Here is a 21,172-nt window from a genome sequence, read left to right as displayed (position 1 = left end):
TTTAGCAGAAGCGCTGCTTGTTTTGCTGGGTTTTTTTTTTCCAGGGGAAGGGAAGGAGGGGGGGAGTCTGGATGTAGGGGAGAGAGTAGAAAACGTTGGCTCTGTCCATGGTCAAAGTAATTCAGCTGTAATCCCCCTTTCTCTTCCTCTCCTGGAGCTCTATTCATATTCTAATCACAGCTTTTCCTTCCCTAAACCAGCCACTCTAGCAGAGCCCGAGCTTTGCACTTTTACTTCCACTTCCAGCACCTAGAACCGCCTGCAGAATAGGCAACTTTCTTTGCAGTCCTGCTCCCTTCCACCCCTACAACGTTGTCCTAAACATCGCAGGTAACATTTTGTTCTTTCCACGTATCCCGGGGAGCACACACAACCTTCCCTTCTCTTACAGACTTGCATGTCAAGTGCATATAACTTATACAACGTGCCACCGCCCTGTGCAACACATGAAGTTTACGTGTAGTCCCCGGCGAGCCAAGCAAAAATGCCTGGGGGGCGGCGGGTGTGCCAGGGACACAAACTGGACCGTCAGCGCTGATCACGGGCCACTTTCTCCGTTACCCCTCCCCAGCCAAAATGAGCTTGCAAGGTCTGTGGGGAAGGCAGCGCAGAGCCCAACTTCAGCTGGGGAACGGGGGGAAATCGATCGATAGAGTCTTTACACACAGCAGCATCCATATCTCCTGCTTGTTTGAAGAGCTGAGCCAAATTTGAGCTCAGGCTGTAATGAACCAAATACTTGTGGGCGGGGGGGAGTGGAAAGGCCGCTGGAACTTTAAATCAAAAACGTTTCTAATGCTCTAACCGAGGAGGGAAGTCGAAGTGTTGGGATTGCGTAGATCTAAGGCCCCCCTTTTTGGAGGAAAGCTTTTCTTATTCAAAACAGCATCACAATGGGCTTCACATCGAGCCTTGCCACATCCCCATCTGACTAGCAGCCATTCATCAGGCTGGCTGGCCTATCAATGACATTTCTCCCATCAGGGCTCCTATAAAATGATGCTTTTTCCCATGAAACATCCGCAAACATTTTGACGGGTCTGGCTTTGCCCTGCTGGATTACTGAGTGTTCCTCTCTCTCCCTCTCTCTAACCTCCCCCCACCCTTCTCTCTCCCCCCTACTCTGTTCTTGGTGTGCATCTCTGAGCTAGGGGATCTCCAGACCCCGGGACTTTGGGGCTTCTGTACTGCCCATGGGAAGAGCATGCATTGTGGGTTACTGGAGGAACCTGACATGGATTCCACAGGTTAGTCCAAGACTCGAGACAGCAGTCTCCCATTGCAGCCAAGTGGAGACTATTCAACTTGACAGTGATCACGGAGGAAATATACTAGACTCTAATAGGGTGATAAGTTACCCGGCTTCTAGTCAAACGTGCGTGTGTGTGTGTGTGTGTGTGTGTGTTTCAGTTCACCAGAAAGACCCCAAGGGCGGGGGGGGGGCAAAAAAGTTGTGTTAAAATGTGCAGGATTGGTTGGAGCCCTGAGTTTACACTTGTAGCTGCGGTGCAGGCTGGATTTTTCCTCGGGGTATCGGCAAATTAATTTCCTCTCTGCCTTCAGTTTTAGGCAGTGGCTAGATTTGAGCGGAGCCTTTCCAGGGCAATACATTACGGTATTAATAAGGAAGGTTTTTTTTTTTTTAATGACCTCATCCAAATGGCGTCTTGTGGGAATAGCTAGAATTCAAGCCGGTTTGGAAGGGAGTCCATCGCTGGGGCGGACTGACTGAGTAGGAAGTTTTTCGGATTTTTTGCAATTCAAGCCAGGGTTAGGTGTAAAGACCTTGGTTGGAATGAAACGGGTATCGTGGCTAACCTCTTCGTAACCGCGGCAAGCAAAGAGAGCCCCGGGCTTCCTTAGACTACAGGGGATGGGTGCGGAGCTAAGTCAGAGGAGTATCCTAAAGTGTATTTGTCCGGTTCCTGCCAGCCCCTGGCACTGCAGCGTTGGCAAGGCTCGTGCTTTGGAAATCAGGTGGCAGTGGATTGCAGTTTTGGTGGCTTGTAATGTTGTGGATAGGTTCGGAGTATTCACTGAAACACATGCTTTATTAGCTCCGTTCATGTAAGGCCTTCCATTTCTTCCCAATGCCGGCTGTCAGCTAGCTACCTTCCGAAACGAACCCACCTCTCTTTTTGGACCATTCACCTTGTGTCCCCTTTTTCCCATTATGAAATCGATTTTAAAATCGTGCACACATAGAATTGACATGTCTAGGTTTATTCTATGTCCAGACGGATTTTACATTGGGCCACACCAGCCTGTCCTGATATAGGAAACCAGTTCCCACTCAGAAGCAGATCCCTGAATGCATCAGTAACCTTTGCGCTTTTCTAAGAAGAAAAAACTTTCCAAACAGGTCGGTCTCTCTCTCGGTAAAGTCCTCTTTCAAAATAAGCCCAACCTGGAATCAAGTGAAAAATGGAAATGAGAAATCGTACGTGGACGTTTGCCCTGATTTGCGGCTTATATTCCCCTTACGCAGGTTTCTATTGAGTTTTAGTAATTTATAATTAATTATATATTGCCGGGCTGAACAAATACTGGGGACCCAACCCTTCTCCCAACGAAGTCAATAGGAGTTTTTCCATTGACTTCAATGAATGCAGGATCGTGCCTATAATGTTGATCAAAGAGTAATTATGGGCCAGATTCTCTAGCCCTTGCCCGCTGAGAACTCCCAGTGACTCCATGAGAGTTTTATCCGAGGAAGACCGACAGGATCCACCCTAATCGAACTAAAACTTTTATTTGGCTCCTTCTCCCTGGCCGAGCTGTATTTTCCACTGGGGATTCGCCTGTGTGTGTCTTTCGCTCGGATGCAAAGAATCTCTCTCCTCCAGCTCAGTGTTTTTAGGCAGTTCTGAGGGAAGGAACCCAGGTACCTCTAGCATTAGAAGGACTCTCCAGAAGTAAGTTGTGGGTATGTGTGTGTATGAAAATATTGTAACATTTCAGACCCCCTGACATCCTGTCTGCTCTCTACCAATTGTCACCGGTTCGGGTAGGAGTCGATGCTGGCTGTTGAGAGAGGCCCCAGACATAAAGAGAGCCTAAAGTCTACTATCGGATCGCATGCAAGTTTGAAGAGAGAGACGCTTCCCCACCTAAATGTGAGCTTCTTTCCCGCATGCACCCACATGAGCAAACGCCCGATATTTACATCTTTAATAGGCTTTTTTTTAAATGCAGAGTGTGAGATCATTGTACTGGCTTTTTGCTGCTGAAGCTCTAATTATGTGCATGCACTAAGAACTAAACGCAACAGCTGGAACTCAAAACCTTTCAGGGGGGTAAAAAAAAGTCTGACTGGGGCGAATTTACAAAAAGATGTGACCCTTTCACCAAAAAAAAATAAAAAAAATGGAGTTTGTTTTCTCAGGATGAAAATGTTTTGAAATGAATGAAGCGTTGTACTGGCTGATTTGCAAGACTCGCTCTACGGCAGCTCAGCCCACACTGCGCCTACTTTTCAGTGAAGAGTCGTTAAACAGTAGGAAAAAGTTGCCCCTCTTAGCAGGGACGCAAACCAGACTTATTTATGGGCACTGCTTGTTACTTATCGGCGTAACAGGCGATTGGAATCACAGATACTTTCAATCCCAACAGTCAAACCTGTGCCCCTGCGGCCGCCTCTCTGTGCCGCCGTTCTTTAAGGGCAGTATGGTTATGATAAATGGCAACGATTGATGAAGATAATATTAATCAGAAGACATTTTAGCCTTGCTAAACAGATGGCAAGAAAAGTGGAGCTTTGCAGTTGTCTCATTCAGACACCTTAGCCTCCCTTTCAGAGGACTTAATCCAATTAGCTTTTCTTCTGAGTTTCAGTTGTTATGTAAAGATCCTATGCCGTTTGTGGAGAAATATAGCTTCATTGGGGGAAAAAATCAGCCATGTTTTAATTTCTCTTTAGCGGTTTTATTTTGTTGTTGTTTTAAAGTAAGAGGGGAACCTAACCACTCTAACTTTTAATTGCAAGGCACTGAAATCACTTAATAATCTTTGCCTTGTAAAATAAAATGTCATCTGCTTAAATCTAACCTAGCTAATAGTCAATTAAGATATAGCGTGCATGGAAATAAGTTATTTTTTAACCAATTCAAAGAAGAAATCGATTGCTACAAATCTGGAAGTATTACAAAATCCCCTCTCCTTTTAATGAGATCTTCAGCTTCGTCTTGTGAATTTTTAGTAGGATTTTTGTTTTAAACAGCAATGTTCAAAGTCCCTCCTCCCTTAATATGCAACAAGTGCTCAAAATCAAAGGCCAGAATTTTGCTGGAGTGAAAGTGAAGGATGCATCCACACACCCAGGGAGCGATTCCGTTTCCTTCTCATTTTTTGTCCTGTTAAAGAAATATCCTTTAGCTGAGGTGTGGGACAGGAGGGAAGAGAGATGATGAAGAAGAAGAGAATCACTTCTTATTAGCAGCAGGGATCCAGGAGCTCCGGTCTGGAAACTAATTGAAATAGACAAGAGGCAGCAACAACAGAACTGGTGGTCCTGGCCCCTGATAGCTAAGGCATTTCCCGATTGCTGTATGGAGAGAACCCAACCCGTATTCAGGAAGGGAAAAGCCCCCAGATTTCTTCGCGAGGGATAGACGGTTGTTAGTGTGTCTGTCCTTCCCCTCCCTTAATGAAGATAGGCAGTTAGTTTTTGCAAGGGGACCCCTACTCTTGCTGGCGATGCTGTTTAAAGGCACTTAGGGTCCAGCGTTGGGCACGGATTGATTTTGTTTTCTTCTGCAAGGCGCTGCAAGTTAAAGGAAAGTGTAAAAACCCAGGCCCTGTAGAGGCACTGCTGGCTGGCAGCTCGTCCTGCCCTTTGTTTTAGACGTACAAAGGAAGAGCAAGGAGTAGTGGGGGATCTTCACAGAGGGGCTGGGTTTTATGGCCCTAGTCAGAAAGAACTTCTCCTCCAAGGGCTCCTTCAGGCTCATTAAAACGGACCCCAAACAAGCAGCCTAATACTGCTACCTGTTTGCCTTGGGGTGAAGGAGAGAGATTCATTGCCAGGCCCATCCAAGCCCCTGCCTACTCCTACCTCGGCCCCACCCCCACATGTCCTTTACCTCCCCAGTCAAAGGGGGAGTCCAACACCCACAGCACTGTCTTGGATTTCCCCCAAATCCCTGCCAGTTCCCCCTCCTCTCCCCTCCCCAGCTCCTCCTGGGTCCCCTTCCTTCCTGCGCTCCATGCAGCCTCCTTTGCCATCCAGCTGGGATCTTTCTCTGGGGGCTGGAGGGGGAGCCGTTCCCTAGCGCTGCTGGCCAGGGAGGAAGTGATTCCGTGGAAAGAGTAGCTGCCGTCTGGCCAGTCGCATTGAATGCAAGAGGGCTACAGGCTTACACCTGCCACACACAGATTATGAACCAAGCCAAGAAGGGTCGGATCCTGGCGTCTTTAATCCGCCCCCCGCCCATCGCCCACCGTGCATTGCAAGGGTAAGGACTGGAGGAGAGGGCTTCATTTCTGGACACAATTCTGCGGTCAGGGACAGGGATAGGTGCTTGAGCACCATGCTGATGGCTGCACTGTAAGCACCCAGAGAGACAAGGTGGGTGGGGTACGATCTTTTATTTGTCCAATTTCTATTGGTGAGCGAGACAAGCTTTCCAGCTACTCAGCGCTCTTCCGCTGGTAAGCATCTAGGCAGCCAGAAGCCTCTCCATAGAGCTGGGCAGAGTCACTTCTGTGGTAGGGAAGTTATCTCCAGACTTGTGCCTCCTCACAATTTAAGGGCCAAAGTGTAGCCCCCACCATCACGCAATGCACCCCACTGAAGTAGACAAGGTGTGAGTAAGAACAGAATTTGGCCCTTAAATCATCACCATGTGCCCCTGCTGCTTTGAATAGTCTATTCCTTCACAGCCAGCTCCAGGGCCTTTCATTCTCTCCGGGGTGGGCCAATCCCATTGAAATCAATGGGAGTCCTGGCCAGTAGGAGCTGCTGCAGGGAGAGGGCTCAGAGTGACCGCAGGTAGAATTCGGGTTGGCTTCAGGGAGCCTTGGGCGCGCAGAGTGGTGCTTTGTGCGCGTTGATGGTACCTTGCGCGCCCTGAGCGGTGCCCAACGGCTGGAACGCACAGCACCGCCCTGCACCTTCCCGCACACAGAAAGAAAAAGTTTGCAAGGCAGTGTAAGTACTAACAGGTTTCCATAGCCACAGCCCCCCCTAGTGACATCACCATGGTGACTGCAGGGAGCTGGGGGGGGGGGCAGCTCCCGGAAGCGGGTAGCAAAATATTATAAATTTGCTGGGTTTGTTTGTTTTGGTGCTTTAAAAGGAGATTGAGAGCAGGGGGCACCGAGAAAGCAGCCGCGAGCCCACAACAAAGGGGGAGTGAGTGAGTGGAAGGAGCAAGGATCCAATGGAGCATGCATGTCCCCCTCATACAATGCAGGAGCCCCTGCAGCTTGCTGTGAAATAAAACCATGCAGAAGAGAAGAGGGGAAACCCTGCTGAACAGCTCCAACAAATCATTCTTAATCACTCATTAACAATCCTGTCCAAACAAACTTGGGAGGGACAGGCATCTAGAACCATCAGTGCTCTCCCAGGCGGCCAAAAAAATCTTCCTTGCAGCCTAATAATTAGTACTACCCACTTCCTTGCATCAGCTGACACAATGCAGCTGGATTTTGCATAGCACCTTTGGTTGACATAATCTTCTTAGGTGCTCCACAGAGCTACCTAGCAAACGGTCAGAGAGAGAGAGAGAGAGAAGCAGAGGTGTAGAGGCAAAGGAGAATAGTGATGTGTTGAGCTTAGATTTGAAATGCCTCTGTCTACTACCTGTTGAATAAGCATGCTAACAGTATAGCTTTTATATTTTCAAGACAGGGCAAAGAGCTAGTTTCCCAAAAGAATAAAGGAATTCTCTCATGTCATCTTAGTATTGCATGATACACGAGTCACACAGACACCAAAGAGGCCTCACATCCAGAGATGCCACAAGAAACAGAGTTCTGCAATGAACGATTCCGCTCCTTCCTCCAGAATGTAATCCTTTCATCAAAACAGTAGCTTTGTTTTGGTGATGGTGATGTTTTAGTTATTTTTAGGGCAGTTGTGTGTGTACTCTCCTTTTTCCTTGATGGGTAGCTTTACTTCCACATACCTTAAGCCATGTCCTAGAGGTCGAAACCTCCATCACTTCCCATCCTTTTGGGTTCCAGAAGAACAGCATCTCTTTCCTAGGAAGGGAACTAGAGACCATGCAAGTGTTGCCAGCTTGCCAGGCATTATAAAACCCTTTGCGACTGCTCTGTACCACCGGATGTCAGGGCTAGGAGATAATGGAAAGCAGATAGTTTTGCAGCAGAACGTTTCTGCTGGATGTATATGTAAAGTATGGAGATACTTGTTGCTACAGATTTTTGGGCCCCATGTTGCTCCAGATGAAATCAATAGCAAAACTTCCACTTACTTCAGTGGGAGAGGGATCAGGTCCTTTTGGAGTGGTCGGACCTAAAGCTGACACTTTGGGCCTCGTCCAAAACCCATTAAACCCAATCAAAAGGCTTACATTGATTTCAGAGAGCCCTTAAAGCACTTTTGGTGTGAACCCTGAAATGCTTAAATCACGTGAAATAATGAAAGCATTTTAGCATTAGTCTAATTTTGGGATATATTCTTATCACTGCATGAGGATTATTATGATTCCCTGTGAATGAAACTGACATTATAGCTACATAGCTTTAAAATAAACTCATATGTTTTAGTAACAAACATTATGTTTGATTCATTTGCATTTTTTCAAAAAAATCTAGAATGTAAACGTTCACTCATAATAGCAATAAAGGCTTTCATACACTGATTTTGTTAATGCAAGTTGATATAAAGATGTAACCACTTTAAATCTTAACAAATATTAGTGTCCTGGTTGGCAAAGAGATTGATTATAACACTTTAAAACATTTGAATAATAATACAGTCTTTAACCTTAGATCTCAAGATTTTTGAAATGCAAATTAGTGGTTTACTTTGTTGCTGAAAAACTACCTATCTTTTCATAAGATGTTTCCAAAACAATTTGCATTGTTATCTAGGAGACAAACTGTTCATTATGGCTGAAGAGTGTGTTATATTTCTTTATTGATCGCTTATGCTGTGGTAGAAATATGCTTGTTCGATTCTATACTCCCATATACATAGTGCATTGTGTTAATTGGGCTGAGCCTGTATTCCTTTTACACCTTGAAGTTGAAATGTTTTCTCCTGTGTACTATCGTGGTGCTGCTGGCATTATTTTGGGTGTTATGCTGGAGGAACTCTTAGTAAGAACGGGATAGGCACTAAGATCAAGCCCTTACATTGTATCAATGCATTTATATTAAATCCTGCTTTTCAGAGATTTTTGGACTGAGGTTAGACATTGACGTTCAAAGTTCTAGTCGGGGGGAAGAAATCATCTACATTTTCTTCAATTGCTATTGAATTATTTCCAAAAACTTGAGGGAAAAACATGGTAGTTTTCTCAGCTGTGTGTGTAAAATAGTGAAGGTGCTTTATTTGCCTGCTATTTATAAATGCTTGAATAGCCTGGAGAGGGGCACAACAGTGACTCATTTTGCAAAAGTAGAGTGAGAAAATCCTTTTTTTAAGTTACAATCCTGAACATTTTACTTGGGCAAAACTCCCGTTGAAGAAAGGGCTCCAGAACTGGGGCCTCTGGACATGTGTGTGAGACTGCAATTGTGCTTCCAGTGGACATTGTGCACTGGTGACCCCCCCTACTCTCATCTGAAATACAGAACAGACCAATAACTGATTCTCTGCAGTTGTTCTTGTCTACTGAGTTAAAGTTTCACATCGAATATTTAATCTGTTCATACAGTGAGGACTATTTTATTTTTAACACCCTCATGCTGAGACACTAGGGTTCTGTGCTACATGCCAGTATTATTAAAATATAATGAAGCATAATTTGAAAACACCCTTATTATTTTAACCCTCCCCCGCAAAGAATAATCGCTCCGCAGGGAGGAGGGGTTCAATAAAAATAAGGGCAGTATGGAGGAGAGGGGGAAAGGCTGGGTAGGGCAGCAGCATCTGACTGTAAAACACCAGGCTTTCTTGTTTGTTTATAAAGAAGGAAGAGAGGAATTGGGCTGAATGTCAAGGGGAATGGGTTCCACACTTTGGAGCCTCCCCCAGCAAAATCCTGAGATGAAGGTGCAATGCTGGGATCGCTAAACTGTGGGTGGTATCTGAACACACATCCCCCTTCAGGTCAAGACTCAAAGAGGTGGGCTCAAGTACAGTCAGAACTGTAACCACGCCTTTGGAGCAGTGGTGGGCTGTCATGTACCTAACGCAGGTATAAAGTCCGCTCTTTGAGTGGTATTTGACATTACATGACAATAAAATAATCAACTCGCTATTGTATGAATACTGAAGTAGGTGAATTTCCTGATTTCTCCCCTCATGTCTAGTTCCATGGATCTGTGCTGCATTTTATATTGATGCCATTGTAACTGAAAACAAGTACGCTCTAAGACTTGATCCTGCTGGAGCCTGAAACTCATAGCAGCTGAGTAAACGGGCTGCTGACATTCTAGTTAGGATGATGGGTGGTATAATGGGTTTTGCCATGAGGGATACTATAGAGAATAGTAGTAACGAGGAAGGGTAATTTGTGATGATTACGCCAGTTTGGGCATATGGAATGTTTTTTTTAATATGTACATATTCAAACTTTTGTGTATGCATACGTGTGTCTGTGTGTGCATGTTTCATTTGCATTCATATGTAAGTGTGTATGTATAGTATAATTTTCTACTTGATAGAGGGCCCCATCCCGCCATTTCCACCCCCCATCCCTTCTACGGAAAACTCCTGTTGAAGGAAATGGAAGGTATCTTTCAGAGAAATAGTCCCAACTAAAACCCACCGCATTAAGAAAGAGAAAAAGTTATTCTAAAGCATTCAGCTCTTGATATGCATTTCGATTTCATGATTTCTCTATGCTATTCCTGGCCTGATCCTGAAGTCATTAGGTGAACAAAACTGCCACTGAAGACAATAGGTACTTTGGGCAAATCAGTACTACAGGGTTAGGCTCTTATGTTTATGCCAGCACATCCATTGTAAACCCTGTTCTTCAAGGGGGAGAGTTAATTCAGTTACAAAGTTGATAGCCAGTCTTGAAAGAAATAGGAGTTTTGCCTGAAGTCAGGACTTCAAGAGCAGATGATTAGAAATTGTAGTGGATTAAGGAGAAATGTCCTCAGACACATTAGTATTTGAGTCCCTGCTTTTTTTCCCCTTCCCTCTAATAAGTACTCACTTTTAAAGTTTTTGTAAAACCTGCTCTGATCAGAATAATACTAATGGGCCTCCTATAGCCAGCTTTCTCCAGCACAGCTATTTCAGGTGATGCAGCTAGCCAGGGCCTGACACCACCAACCTGGACTCATATGAGCATTCCCATTACATTGAATGGGGCTACCTGCAGGAGTAACAGCTACTCACTGAAGTAGGTGTTTATAGAATCAGGCCCTGAGTAAGCAAAACACTGAAATACAGATGCTGTGAACTTTAGGTTGTTACACAGATTGACAGGGCCTGAACCAGAGCCTAATGGAGTCATTCGCTGGGAGTCTCTCCACTGATGCCAAGAGGCACTGGATTCCACCCTTAGCCTGTGGTACATTTATACTGCAATAAAATGGCAAAGAGAATTACCATAAGAAATCAACTTGATTACAGCAGATAAAAGAGATGTAGGGTGACTAGCGATCCGCTGAATGGAATGATACAGTGGGTTAAAACATACTTTTCCTGTATTGTATTCATTTCTGAACAATATCTGATGAGTGCTAAAGCTGCACGGAGACAGGGCGCATGTGCTCTTGGTGATGAAAACCAGTTGCCAGAGGTAATGTTGGCGGGGGGGAAGGCCTAAATTAGCACAACGTATGTCCAGCTTCTGGAGAAGCCTGTTCTCCTGGGCTTCTAAAGTCTACCACTGGACATATTTTTGTGCCATGAAGGAAGCCCTGGGGTCTGAAAGGGGTTCTGCTTGAGTGGGCCTCTTCACCTGCACACAGCCTCATTGCCCCAGCAGAGCTCCTTGCAGGTTCATGGCCCTGAACTCCATCACACATGGGAATAGCGGAGTTTAAAAACAGACCTTCAAACTATATTGCAAAGTAAGGCTTGTGCTTGTACCTAAGATTTACTTCACCCACCTCGCTGCCTCCTCTGAAAACAATGGGAGCTGCCAAGTGCTGAAGCCTTCTGAAGATCTGGTCCTCTATTTTACCTTTCTTGCCAATGGCAATGATAATGGAGCCCAAACTTGTGGTCGACTCTGTAGCAGGGCCGTTGAGAGCGGGTTCAGGCCCTGGTGAAAAAAATTTTTCAGGCCCCCCAGCAAGGGCGGACTAGCTAAACAGGGCCCACGAAGCTGGGCCCCGGGCCCCCTTCTGGACTGCTGGGCCCTGGTAATTTGTACTGGCTTCCCCACCTCCTCGTCGGCCCTGCTCTGTAGCCCTGGGTTTCCCAAACTTGGTGCCAACATTCCTCTCCTAAACACAGGGTGACAGAGACAATACTTGCCCCCCCCACCTCAATATAAACTAGGACTGTAAAGCGATTTAAAAAAATCGTGATTAATTGCACGATTAAAAAAGTTAAATGCGATTAATCATACTGTTAAACAATAATAGAATACCATTTATGTAAATATTTTGGGATGTTTTCTACATTTTCAAATATATTGATTTCAATTACAACACAGAATACAAAGTATACAGTGCTTATTTATGATTACAAGTATTTGCACTGTAAAAAAACAAAAGAAATCATATTTTTCAATTCACCTAATATAGGTACTGTAGTGCAATCTCTTTATCATGAAAGTTGAACTTACAAATATAAAATTTATGTAAAAGAAACAACAACCTACATTCAAAAATAAAACAAGTGGGGTTTGGGGTGGAGGCTGACAGCTCGCAACCCCCCAGGTAATAACCTCACAACCCTCTGAGGGGTCCCAACCCCCAGTTTGAGAACCCCTGCTTTAGCGCATCTGGCATGTAAATATCTTGTGACACCAGCTACAACAGTGCAGTGAGAACTCCTGTTCTCACTTTTAGGTGACATTGTAAACAAGAAGAGGGCAGCATTATCTCCTGTAAGTGTAAACAAACTTGTTTGTCTTAGCGATTGGCTGAACAAGAAGTAAGACTGAGTGGACTTGTAAGCTCTGAAGCTTCACATAGTTTTGTTTTTGTATGCAGTTATGTAACAAAAAAAATCTACATTTGTAAGTTGCACTTTCACATGAAGAGATTGCACTACAGTACTTGTATGAGGTCAATTGAAAAATACTATTTCTTTTGCTTATCATTTTTACAGTGCAAATATTTATAATCAAAACTAATATATGCGCTTTGATTTCAGTTACAACACAGAATACAATATATATGAAAATGTAGAAAAAAATCCAAAATATTTTATAAATTTCTATTGGTATTCTATTGTTTAACAGTGCGATTAAAACCGTGATTAATTGTGATTAATTATTTTAATTGTGATTAATTTTTTGGAGTGAATCACGTGAGTTAACTGCGATTAATTGACAGCCCTAATATAAACATTTTAATTGGTGTGGATAGGGGCAGCAAAGGGCATTCCTGGGGGAGGGGAGGAGGGCTCATGGACTGGTAGGCTGCAGGTAGAGAGCATTTTAATCCCATGGACGGAGCAGCCTGTTTACTTCTCCAGCTTGCTGGATCATTTCCACTTGGAGCTCCTGCAAACAGCCTGTCTATTGAGCAGCTAGCATTCAGCACTGAATACTCAGGACTAGATTCTTGTCTTGCTGTGGTGTAAGTGAAAGAGGAAGGGGCTCCCATTTCTTTTTTCATGTTCCCTGGGCTTGCTTGTGCATGGTAGGGAGTGGAGAGTGGAGCCTTCTCCGGGAGGTCAGCCCCGCAGTTTGAGAAATGTGTGCTATTTTCTGAGGGGAGAAGGAGCAGAAGGAATTGAATTTGCTCTAGGTTTTTTAATCTCTAATTTGTGTGTTTTGGGGGCTGAGTGGAGAGTTGTTGAGAAACCTCTCAGAAATATATTTAGCCGGTAAGCTTTGTGGGATAAGAACATAAGACCACAACAGCCATACTGGATCACACCAAAGGTCCATCTAGCCCAGTATCTTGTCTTCCGACAGTGGCCAATGCCAGGTGCTTCAGAGGTAATGAACAGAACAGGTAATCATCAAGTGATCCATTCCCTGTCACCCATTCCCAGCTTCTGACAAGAACCCTTACTGTGTATATGTACAGTCCATAGTACTGTGGGACACTGATCTTTGCTGGGACCTCTAGGATGGCCTAGAGCACATTATTAATTAATTAATATAATTTTATTTGTTATTGATTACTACCCCTTCTAATTTTGAAAAACAAATGTTCTCTAGATGCATTTTTAAATGCTAAAAGAAATACTGTTCTCTTTTTACCCTTTATATCTTCATTTCTATTGCTTTGTTTTGCTGTTTATTTTTTAGTATCCTCAAATCAGATGATTTTGGCCCTTCCATAGTGCTGTTGCCAGTTCAGATGGCCCATCTGGATTTTTTTGAGAGTCGAGATTTCTGTATGCGTCTGGCAAGAGGTGCTTGTTTTGATGGGACAGATTTCTCTTTTTTCTGGTCTCCCTTTTCTCTGTTTGGTATCGTCTCCACCTTTATCTTCTCTCTCTCCATCCTCCTTTCTCCTTGGCTACCTCCTTTTACCAGTCGTCCCCCCCCCGCATATTTCCTCTTCCTCCCCCTTTCTTTTTCCTTCTCAGTTGTCTCCTTCATCCCTTATTCTCATTGCCATTGTTTTCTTGTCTCTTCCTCCTTGTTTTGTTGCTTTGTCCTCTTTGCCTGCCTGTCTTACTGATGCACCACCTCGGTGCTTAAAGTGCCTAGGGGGAGAGATCACAAGGTGTCACAGACCTGGCAAAAAAAATAATTAAGAATCGAAGCAGATTGCTGAGGGGCACACTGTAAGCACAGTTTTACCAAAGTTGCGTCACCCAGATTATTATAGACCCCAAACATTTTTTCAGACCACTTTAAGCACTGACTACTGTGCTGGTTCAACTTGGCTTGCTGTTAGATTCAGCAGCACCTGTTGCAGAGAAGGAAGCATTGCATAGGCACCTGGTGTAGACCTGCTTCTCTCAGATATTCTATCCAGCCAACTCACTTTAGCTTTGTACCCCTGTGGGACTGAATCAATGGTTTGGGGCTTTCATGCCTCTTCACATGCACTAGAGGGTTGAGGCCCCAGGGTTATCATGATGATTTCCCCAAAAAGCTACTAGTGAGTGGGTACTAACCCCTGCCATGTTACTGGGACCAAGAAACAAAGACCAGTCTCTTGTGAACATTTGTATATGTCACACATTAATTACATGGCGTTCAAAGTAAATGGAATTTTTGGCAAAAGTGCCGAGAGGGAGCCACCCTTCGGCCTGGGAATGAGCCTGGCACAGAAAAGGAGGAGGTGATTGTGAACTTTCAAATCTTCCTGCAAGGAAATATTGTTGCATAGAAATCAGAGAAGGTAAAATCTTCCATACTGCTATGTGTGGCAGACTCAGAATCACTGGAGATCGACATAATACATTAAAATGAGAGCATGAAGGTGGCTGCAAACTGACAAGTCATCCAAAAAATTCAAGAATACTTTGAGGAATGTGAAATTACCCCTCGGAAAAGGCATATATTCTTTAAAAGAAACCAAGTGCTGGGGCAGATGATTGACTATCATGTTGCAGAGCTATGTAATGACTCTAAGTCAGGTGAATTTGAATAGTTAACAGATGGATCAGTTAGATACCAGTTTATTTCTGGTATAAGATCACTAGGTCAAAGCAAGGCTACTGTGAGAAATGGACTTGACATTGCAAAGAACAGTGCATGCTTATAGTGCTGGTGAAACCTACTGCCCAAAATATGTGCTAGCAAGCAAAGGAAAAACCGAAATGCACCTAATTAAAATGCACACATCTAATTGAAAATGCACCCAGAGCACAAAAACTTACTGAGGATAAAGGGATGAAATTGCTGCAGATGACGAGATTCTGGAGAATGGCTGTGTCATCATAATTCCACACACAGCATGAGGTCAGAAATATCAAACATAAATCACCTTGTGGTTCCTGAGGAGGGTAAGGACAGAGTTTGAGATGTTCCTGTCTTGCCAGGCGTGAATGGTGCTATGGAAAACAACATCTGTAGTGAAATACAGGAATCAGAATGCGAATGAACCATTGCAACTACATAAGATTCCTGAATGTCCTTGGTCCAAGGTTTGGGCCAGTCTCTTTTAAAATTGAAATATGCCCTCTTGGGTGAAATACTATTCCAAATTTTTAAAATGGAGCTGTTGCACAACATATGGAGTAATAAGGTAATAGCGCAGTGTAAACACAGTTTGCTCACCGTGGGACTCCAGATAAGTTAACAACAAATAATGGGCTATAATTCCCAACTCTCTTAGCTGTATCAGTTCAAACACACCAGGGCAAGCCGATACTACACACCATCCAATGGGTTAGCAGACAAATCAATACAAAGAGCAAAAAACTGGATAAATAGAATAAAAGGGCCCCACTGGATTTACAGGGTCCATACTTGGCATTGTTAGAATATCACAACACCCCTCACAATGCTGTCTTAGTACCACCAGTTCAGATTTATGGGTGGAAGGACAAAGACCTTTAGCATGTTTCTTGGACCAAAGACAATTAACGCTGAAGTAGTTCCAACAGAACGATGGGCCAAGAAACTAGAACGTAAAGAAGCTACTACAACAAGAATGCTACACACTTACCTCTGCTGGGAGTGGGAAAATATGTCTGATTTCAAAGAGGCTGTTTCTGGGAACTTGCCACGGTAATGGGCTATACCAGCTGCAGCAAGATTATGTGACATAAGCATCCCTGAGGATCAGTCCTGCAGGAGGAACAGAAGACAACTACACAAAACCAAGAAGGACTTTGATTTAGTTTCTTAAGGCCAATCAAGATCTACCAGTAGTACTCCTGGACGGGCTGACACACAATACACATCCAGTCAATGACAATGAAATTACAAAAAACAGTAAATCCAGGCTCAAGGTAGCAGATCCACCTCAAGGAGTGTTCTGAGGAAAAGGTGGGCATGTGATCAGAAAGCCACTGAGCTTGACAGGTAATTGTTATTGACTAATGGTCCAGAGAAGGCAGAAGAATCCTTTCATTTGCCCTGAGGGTTGATGTCATCTACTCTAACTTACAGCCTAAACATTTCTGTGTTTTATTAATTGTCCATATTGATTTTTGGTGGTGGTTTGGGTTGATAGTATATTAGTTGCATTTGTTTGTTTGACTGTTTAAAAAAAAGATGTAACATCAGCCACTAGAATCGATGGCGACTGACCCCTGCCATGTACCAGGAGTATAATTGTTTTCCCACGTCAGGTGGCTGTGGCTAGGAAATAAATCTCAAGTGTTTTGGTGAAGTTTTCAGAGTGATCGTGATTTTTTTCCCCTTTAAAAGAGAGGGACTCTTTCAAAAGCTTCCAGTGCTCTGTTGTAGTCAACCCTAGGACACTTCCAACAGTGCATAGTACAGTGTGCTTATCAGGCAATGGAGGCACTTGGTGTATGCAACTAGCAACTAAAGAGCGTGTGTTACAGGAGATAAGACATGAGTGGGTTTCTAGTCAGAGCAAGTGACGTACAGCTAGCTCTGGCTATAAGCCTGTCCATGACTTGCTGCTTTATAATCACCTACAGTGCACACTATTAGGGAGCTGGTCCCAACTCTGCTAGACTAGTCTGTATTAATGGCAGCAAGGGTTGGACTGTGGGGAGAATATTCTGGTGGTACTTGACTCATGGCCTCGTTGCCAAGCTTTCACCCTAGTTTGCTCTCCTCTCAACACTCCCCCCACCACCTTCTCCTGTGGGCTGCTACTTCCTTCACCTTTCCTCTCATTGATGCTGTCTCTCTTCCCTTTTCTCTTTCCCCTGTCCCAGGGCGGCTTGCTTTCTGGAGTGCACGCTCCAAGCCTTGGTATAATAACTAGGAGTAACAGGATGAATTTAAGAAAAAGAAACATTAGGCTGAAGATACACTTCCTAGTAGGGAAGAGTCTATTAGAGTGAATAACATCTCCTCCAGGGAAGGGATGGAACATTTAAAACTAGACTAGACAAAGCTGTAGACTAGAATACACAGTAGGAAACAGTCCTAACAGGGCCCTGGAACGTGGTTAAAGTGACCTGCTAGATCTTTTCCAGGCTAATTTCCATGCTACTCAACCACAGTGGATAAACACAGTTAGATGTTAATGCTTAAATGATTAGCACTGAAATAGTTAAATGTTGTCAGTTTAAAACTGTTGTCATTAGGCTACGCAGTTGACACCCCTTGTGATTAACTAGACAAGTATCTTATAGCTATTGGGTCAAATTCAGTCCAGAGGTAACTCTGTTAAAGTCAGGGGAGAGACGCCAGGGATGAGTTTGCTCCATTGTTTCGTTGGCCTGGTCTACACTGAGGGGGGGGATGTCGATGTAAGATACACAACTTCAACTATGGGAATAGCATAGCTAAAGTCGACGTATCTTATTTCAACTTACCTCCTGTCCTCACGGCGTGGGATCAACGACCACTGCTCTTCCGTCAACTCCGCTTCTGCCGTTCACCCTGGTGGAGTTCCGGAGTCAATGGGAGTGCATTTGAGGATCGATATATTGTGTCTAGATGAAACACGATATATCGATCCTCAATAGATCGATTGTTACCCGCTGATCCAGCGGGTAGTCTGGACATACTCATTGTTTCAGGAAATAACTATAGACTGGTTACATTCTGGTCCCTGCTAGAGGGTTTTCTTCACCACCAGTAGTATTCACAAATTAAATAAATAAATAAGAAAGACACTGAAGGCACAGCTCCTGTAGAAAATGGAGCCACCAGGAAAGTTTTATTTATGTACAGGTAGTGCTTTATGTATTTAGTGTCTGATCCAAAGCCTGTTGAAAGCAATAGAAAGACCCTACTGGCTTCAGTGGGCTACATGCAGGTCCCTGTTGCAGTAATGTTATGTTCAACAATTAGATCCTATCATATGAACTTTTGTGTTTCGGTTGATAGCTGTTAGGCCCTGCTCCTGCGTCCACTGAAATAAATGAGAGTTTGTCCTTTGACTTCAGTGGGTTCTGGGTTAGGCCCTTCACGATTTGCTGGGTATACTGTGGTGTGGCTGTCCTGCAGAGACCAATGGCCAAAAGTGTTTTGTTCTGTTAAGGAGAATATGGCTTGGGAGTTTAAAAGTCCTGACTTTTCCTCTGTGTTAATATGGTTGATTGATTTAGGTCATAACAATGTTGTAATGTGTGGACTTCTCTTTCCCCAGAAGAAATATTAGAATAAGATGCACTATTTTTTTCCTTTTACTATCATTATTACTTATTTGCACTGCAATAGCATGCAAAGACCTCATACTAGGATTGTCACCCCATTGTGATAATCGCTGTACTAGCACAGAATATGTGACGGTCAACGCAAATTTAGTGCTCACGAACATTGCCTGATTAATAGTTGTGGAGGCTGAAGTTCTCTATCTACCCACATGGGCAGCAGGAATGCAAGGGTCTTTCATATCAATGTGCTTCAGGCTAGAGAGACCATCACTAGAGACGAGAAAAGAGTTCAGTCTCCATAAACCACTCAGTCAGCAGCCTTTCTCCAGTGATTGCCTATTAGAGCCATGTTTTTCCTGATGTGAACACTTATCCACTAGGAATAGTGTAAGATCACAAGTTAGTTCATGTAGGGCATTGGACAGTCTTTCTCTAGTAATGATATTTGGGTAGTAAGATGGAGAGTTGCATTTGATCTGGAGAACTACAGATGGAAGATTCCATGTCCTAGGGGCAGTCCCCTGAGCTATCCAGTCCCTCCTTATACCTGCCATATTTTTTGTCCCAAGCTACACCCCCGTGTCTTGAGATGTCACAATAATAGCTAATTGTGGCTGGCTGGGTCAGCACTGGGATTGGCTGCAGAACGAGGTGGCAGTGACTGATGTAGTAGGTGTAACTCTTCCCTTTGAAAATGTTGAACCAATACCACAGCGTGGTAGTAAGGTGCAAGTGTGTTGCAGGAACTGCCCTCTCTCAGGTAAAATGAAGTCTCCTTGACTCCATCTGCATATTAAATATCTCCTGACATCCTTTGCGAGTGTAATGGTGTCCAGGCCAGTTTTTGCTTTCACTAGTCACAATCTGTAGACATAACTTCCCCTCTACTTCAACTGCTTAGCACTCAGTTTTAAATCTGCTTTGTAGTATTGTTGGAAGGCTGTAATGAAAGTGATAGGAGTGGATCTCATTCAGGTTCAATTAGGGTGATTGAATCAAAATGTTTTCCTCTGGACCATTTCTAGCTCTAACAGCAGTCATATCCCACTTCAGAGGTGACTCAGCAATCAGCAAATCGAAGCAATCCGTATAGGATGAATCCTGATCCCTGTGCAAAGCTGAAGTAAATGGTTCTATTTATTCTTGTTAAATCACTTGAAAATCTGAGTTTAGCAGGCAATCACACCAGAAGGTTTACAAAGTGGAGAGATTTGCACATTGGAGTTACGGATACTGAGAAATAACCATACAATGATTATGACAATCATACAACCAGTTTGCAGAATATTGCATAACTGGTGGAAAATCCCTGCACTGTGATTGGCTGAGACCAAAGAAAGGGCAGATTAGATGCTCATAATGGTCTCTCTTGGCCTTAAATCTATGACTCTGTGAATTCCCCCTTCAGTACAATTATTCACATATATAACATCCAACTACAATCTACTCTGGCTAACAGTTATTAGCCAGTCAGAATGTAGGAATTTACATAAACACAGTATATCTCAATCTCAATAGCTAGTCTTTGAATATGCAAATTTACAAAGTCTTATTGGTTACTATAATCTCTCAGCTCCAATTAGCTCCTGTAATGAGAATTTCTTCAAGCTGTTTGCCAGCAATACATATAAGAACAGCCATACTGGGTCAGACCAATGGTCCAGCTAGCCCAGTATCCTGTTTTCTGACAGTGGTAAATGCCTGGTGCTTCAGACGGAATAAATAGAACAGATAATCATCAAGTGATTTATTCCCTGGTGTCCTCTCTCAGCATCTGGCAGTCCAAGGTTTAGGGATGCCCAGACCATGGGGTTGCATCCCTACCATTTTGGCTAATAGCCATTGATGGACCTATCCTCCATGAGCTTATCTGGTTCTTTTTTGAACCCTGTTATAGTTTTGGCCTTCACAACATCCACTGTCGCTTCAGCATCTCAGTTCCTTCAGCTGAAAAAGAAAAACGCCAACATTTACATGACAGAGAAGAGAAAAAACAAGGAAAGAAAATTATGCTGTCAATCTTCTGTGAGAATTTAAAAAAATAAAAGCTTTTGACTAACTTCCCTCTTTCCCTACAGATCATCAAGGCTCTTGTCCTCAGAACAACTGTCATATATTTACGCTTGGCAGAATTTGATTTTTATATTTTTAAAATTTCAGCAGACATCAGTGTTTGTTTTTAGGCTTTCCTTGCCCCTTTCCCTCCAATTTTTACTATTTAAATTTTCACAGTTACACAAAAGTATGAGTTTAAGCATTTTTTAAATTGTTATAGATTTCCTGCAATTGTGAAAATTTAAATTATGGGGGTTGTCAGACAACGAGGGTGGAGGGCATCAGTCAATTATTATTTAATGACAGTAAATGTTGAGATTCAAAAAGTTAAATCTTTATAACCATGAAAACACAGATCGTCGGCAGCACATCAAAAGATACAAAGTAAATGAGATTGCAATAAGTTCTCAAGCAGCATTTTTCTTACCTTGCCTATTTGTAAGTTTTGATTATTATCGATGGAAATACTTTTTCATTGGTTTGTGTATGTACGGTGAAATTGACAGTTACCAACATTTACCAATAAAAATCTAATCTTTCCAAGCCTACATATATTTGTGTTTCCTTTGGGGAATCCCAGCCCCTCTTTCCAGTTCAGTTTTGAAACACAGTGTAAACGAAAACATACCAGTTTTTCTAGAGAGAAAGAGCCTTACTGACTTTTAGGTAAGGAAATGGGTGGGAATA

The 21,172-nt window shown here is 43.4% G+C and overlaps 1 protein-coding gene across 2 annotated transcripts in view; it reads left to right on the top strand.

Moving 5' to 3' along the window:
- The first annotated feature begins 964 nt into the window (after window positions 1-964).
- RFX4 (regulatory factor X4) overlaps window positions 965-21,172 on the top strand; it is a 132,425-nt gene continuing 112,217 nt past the window's right edge. For both annotated transcript variants that reach the window (XM_032769700.1, XM_032769699.1), the window contains exon 1: window positions 965-1,247. In XM_032769700.1, coding sequence (XP_032625591.1) covers window positions 1,205-1,247 — 43 coding nt within the window. In that variant the 5' untranslated portion in view covers window positions 965-1,204. The remainder of the gene's footprint in view (window positions 1,248-21,172) is intronic.

Source organism: Chelonoidis abingdonii, chromosome 1 (assembly GCF_003597395.2).
Source record: "Chelonoidis abingdonii isolate Lonesome George chromosome 1, CheloAbing_2.0, whole genome shotgun sequence".
In the NCBI taxonomy this organism is placed as follows: Eukaryota; Metazoa; Chordata; order Testudines; family Testudinidae; genus Chelonoidis; species Chelonoidis abingdonii.
The sequence above is the reverse complement of the archived record's forward strand: the minus strand, read 5'-3'. Positions and strand labels throughout refer to the sequence as shown.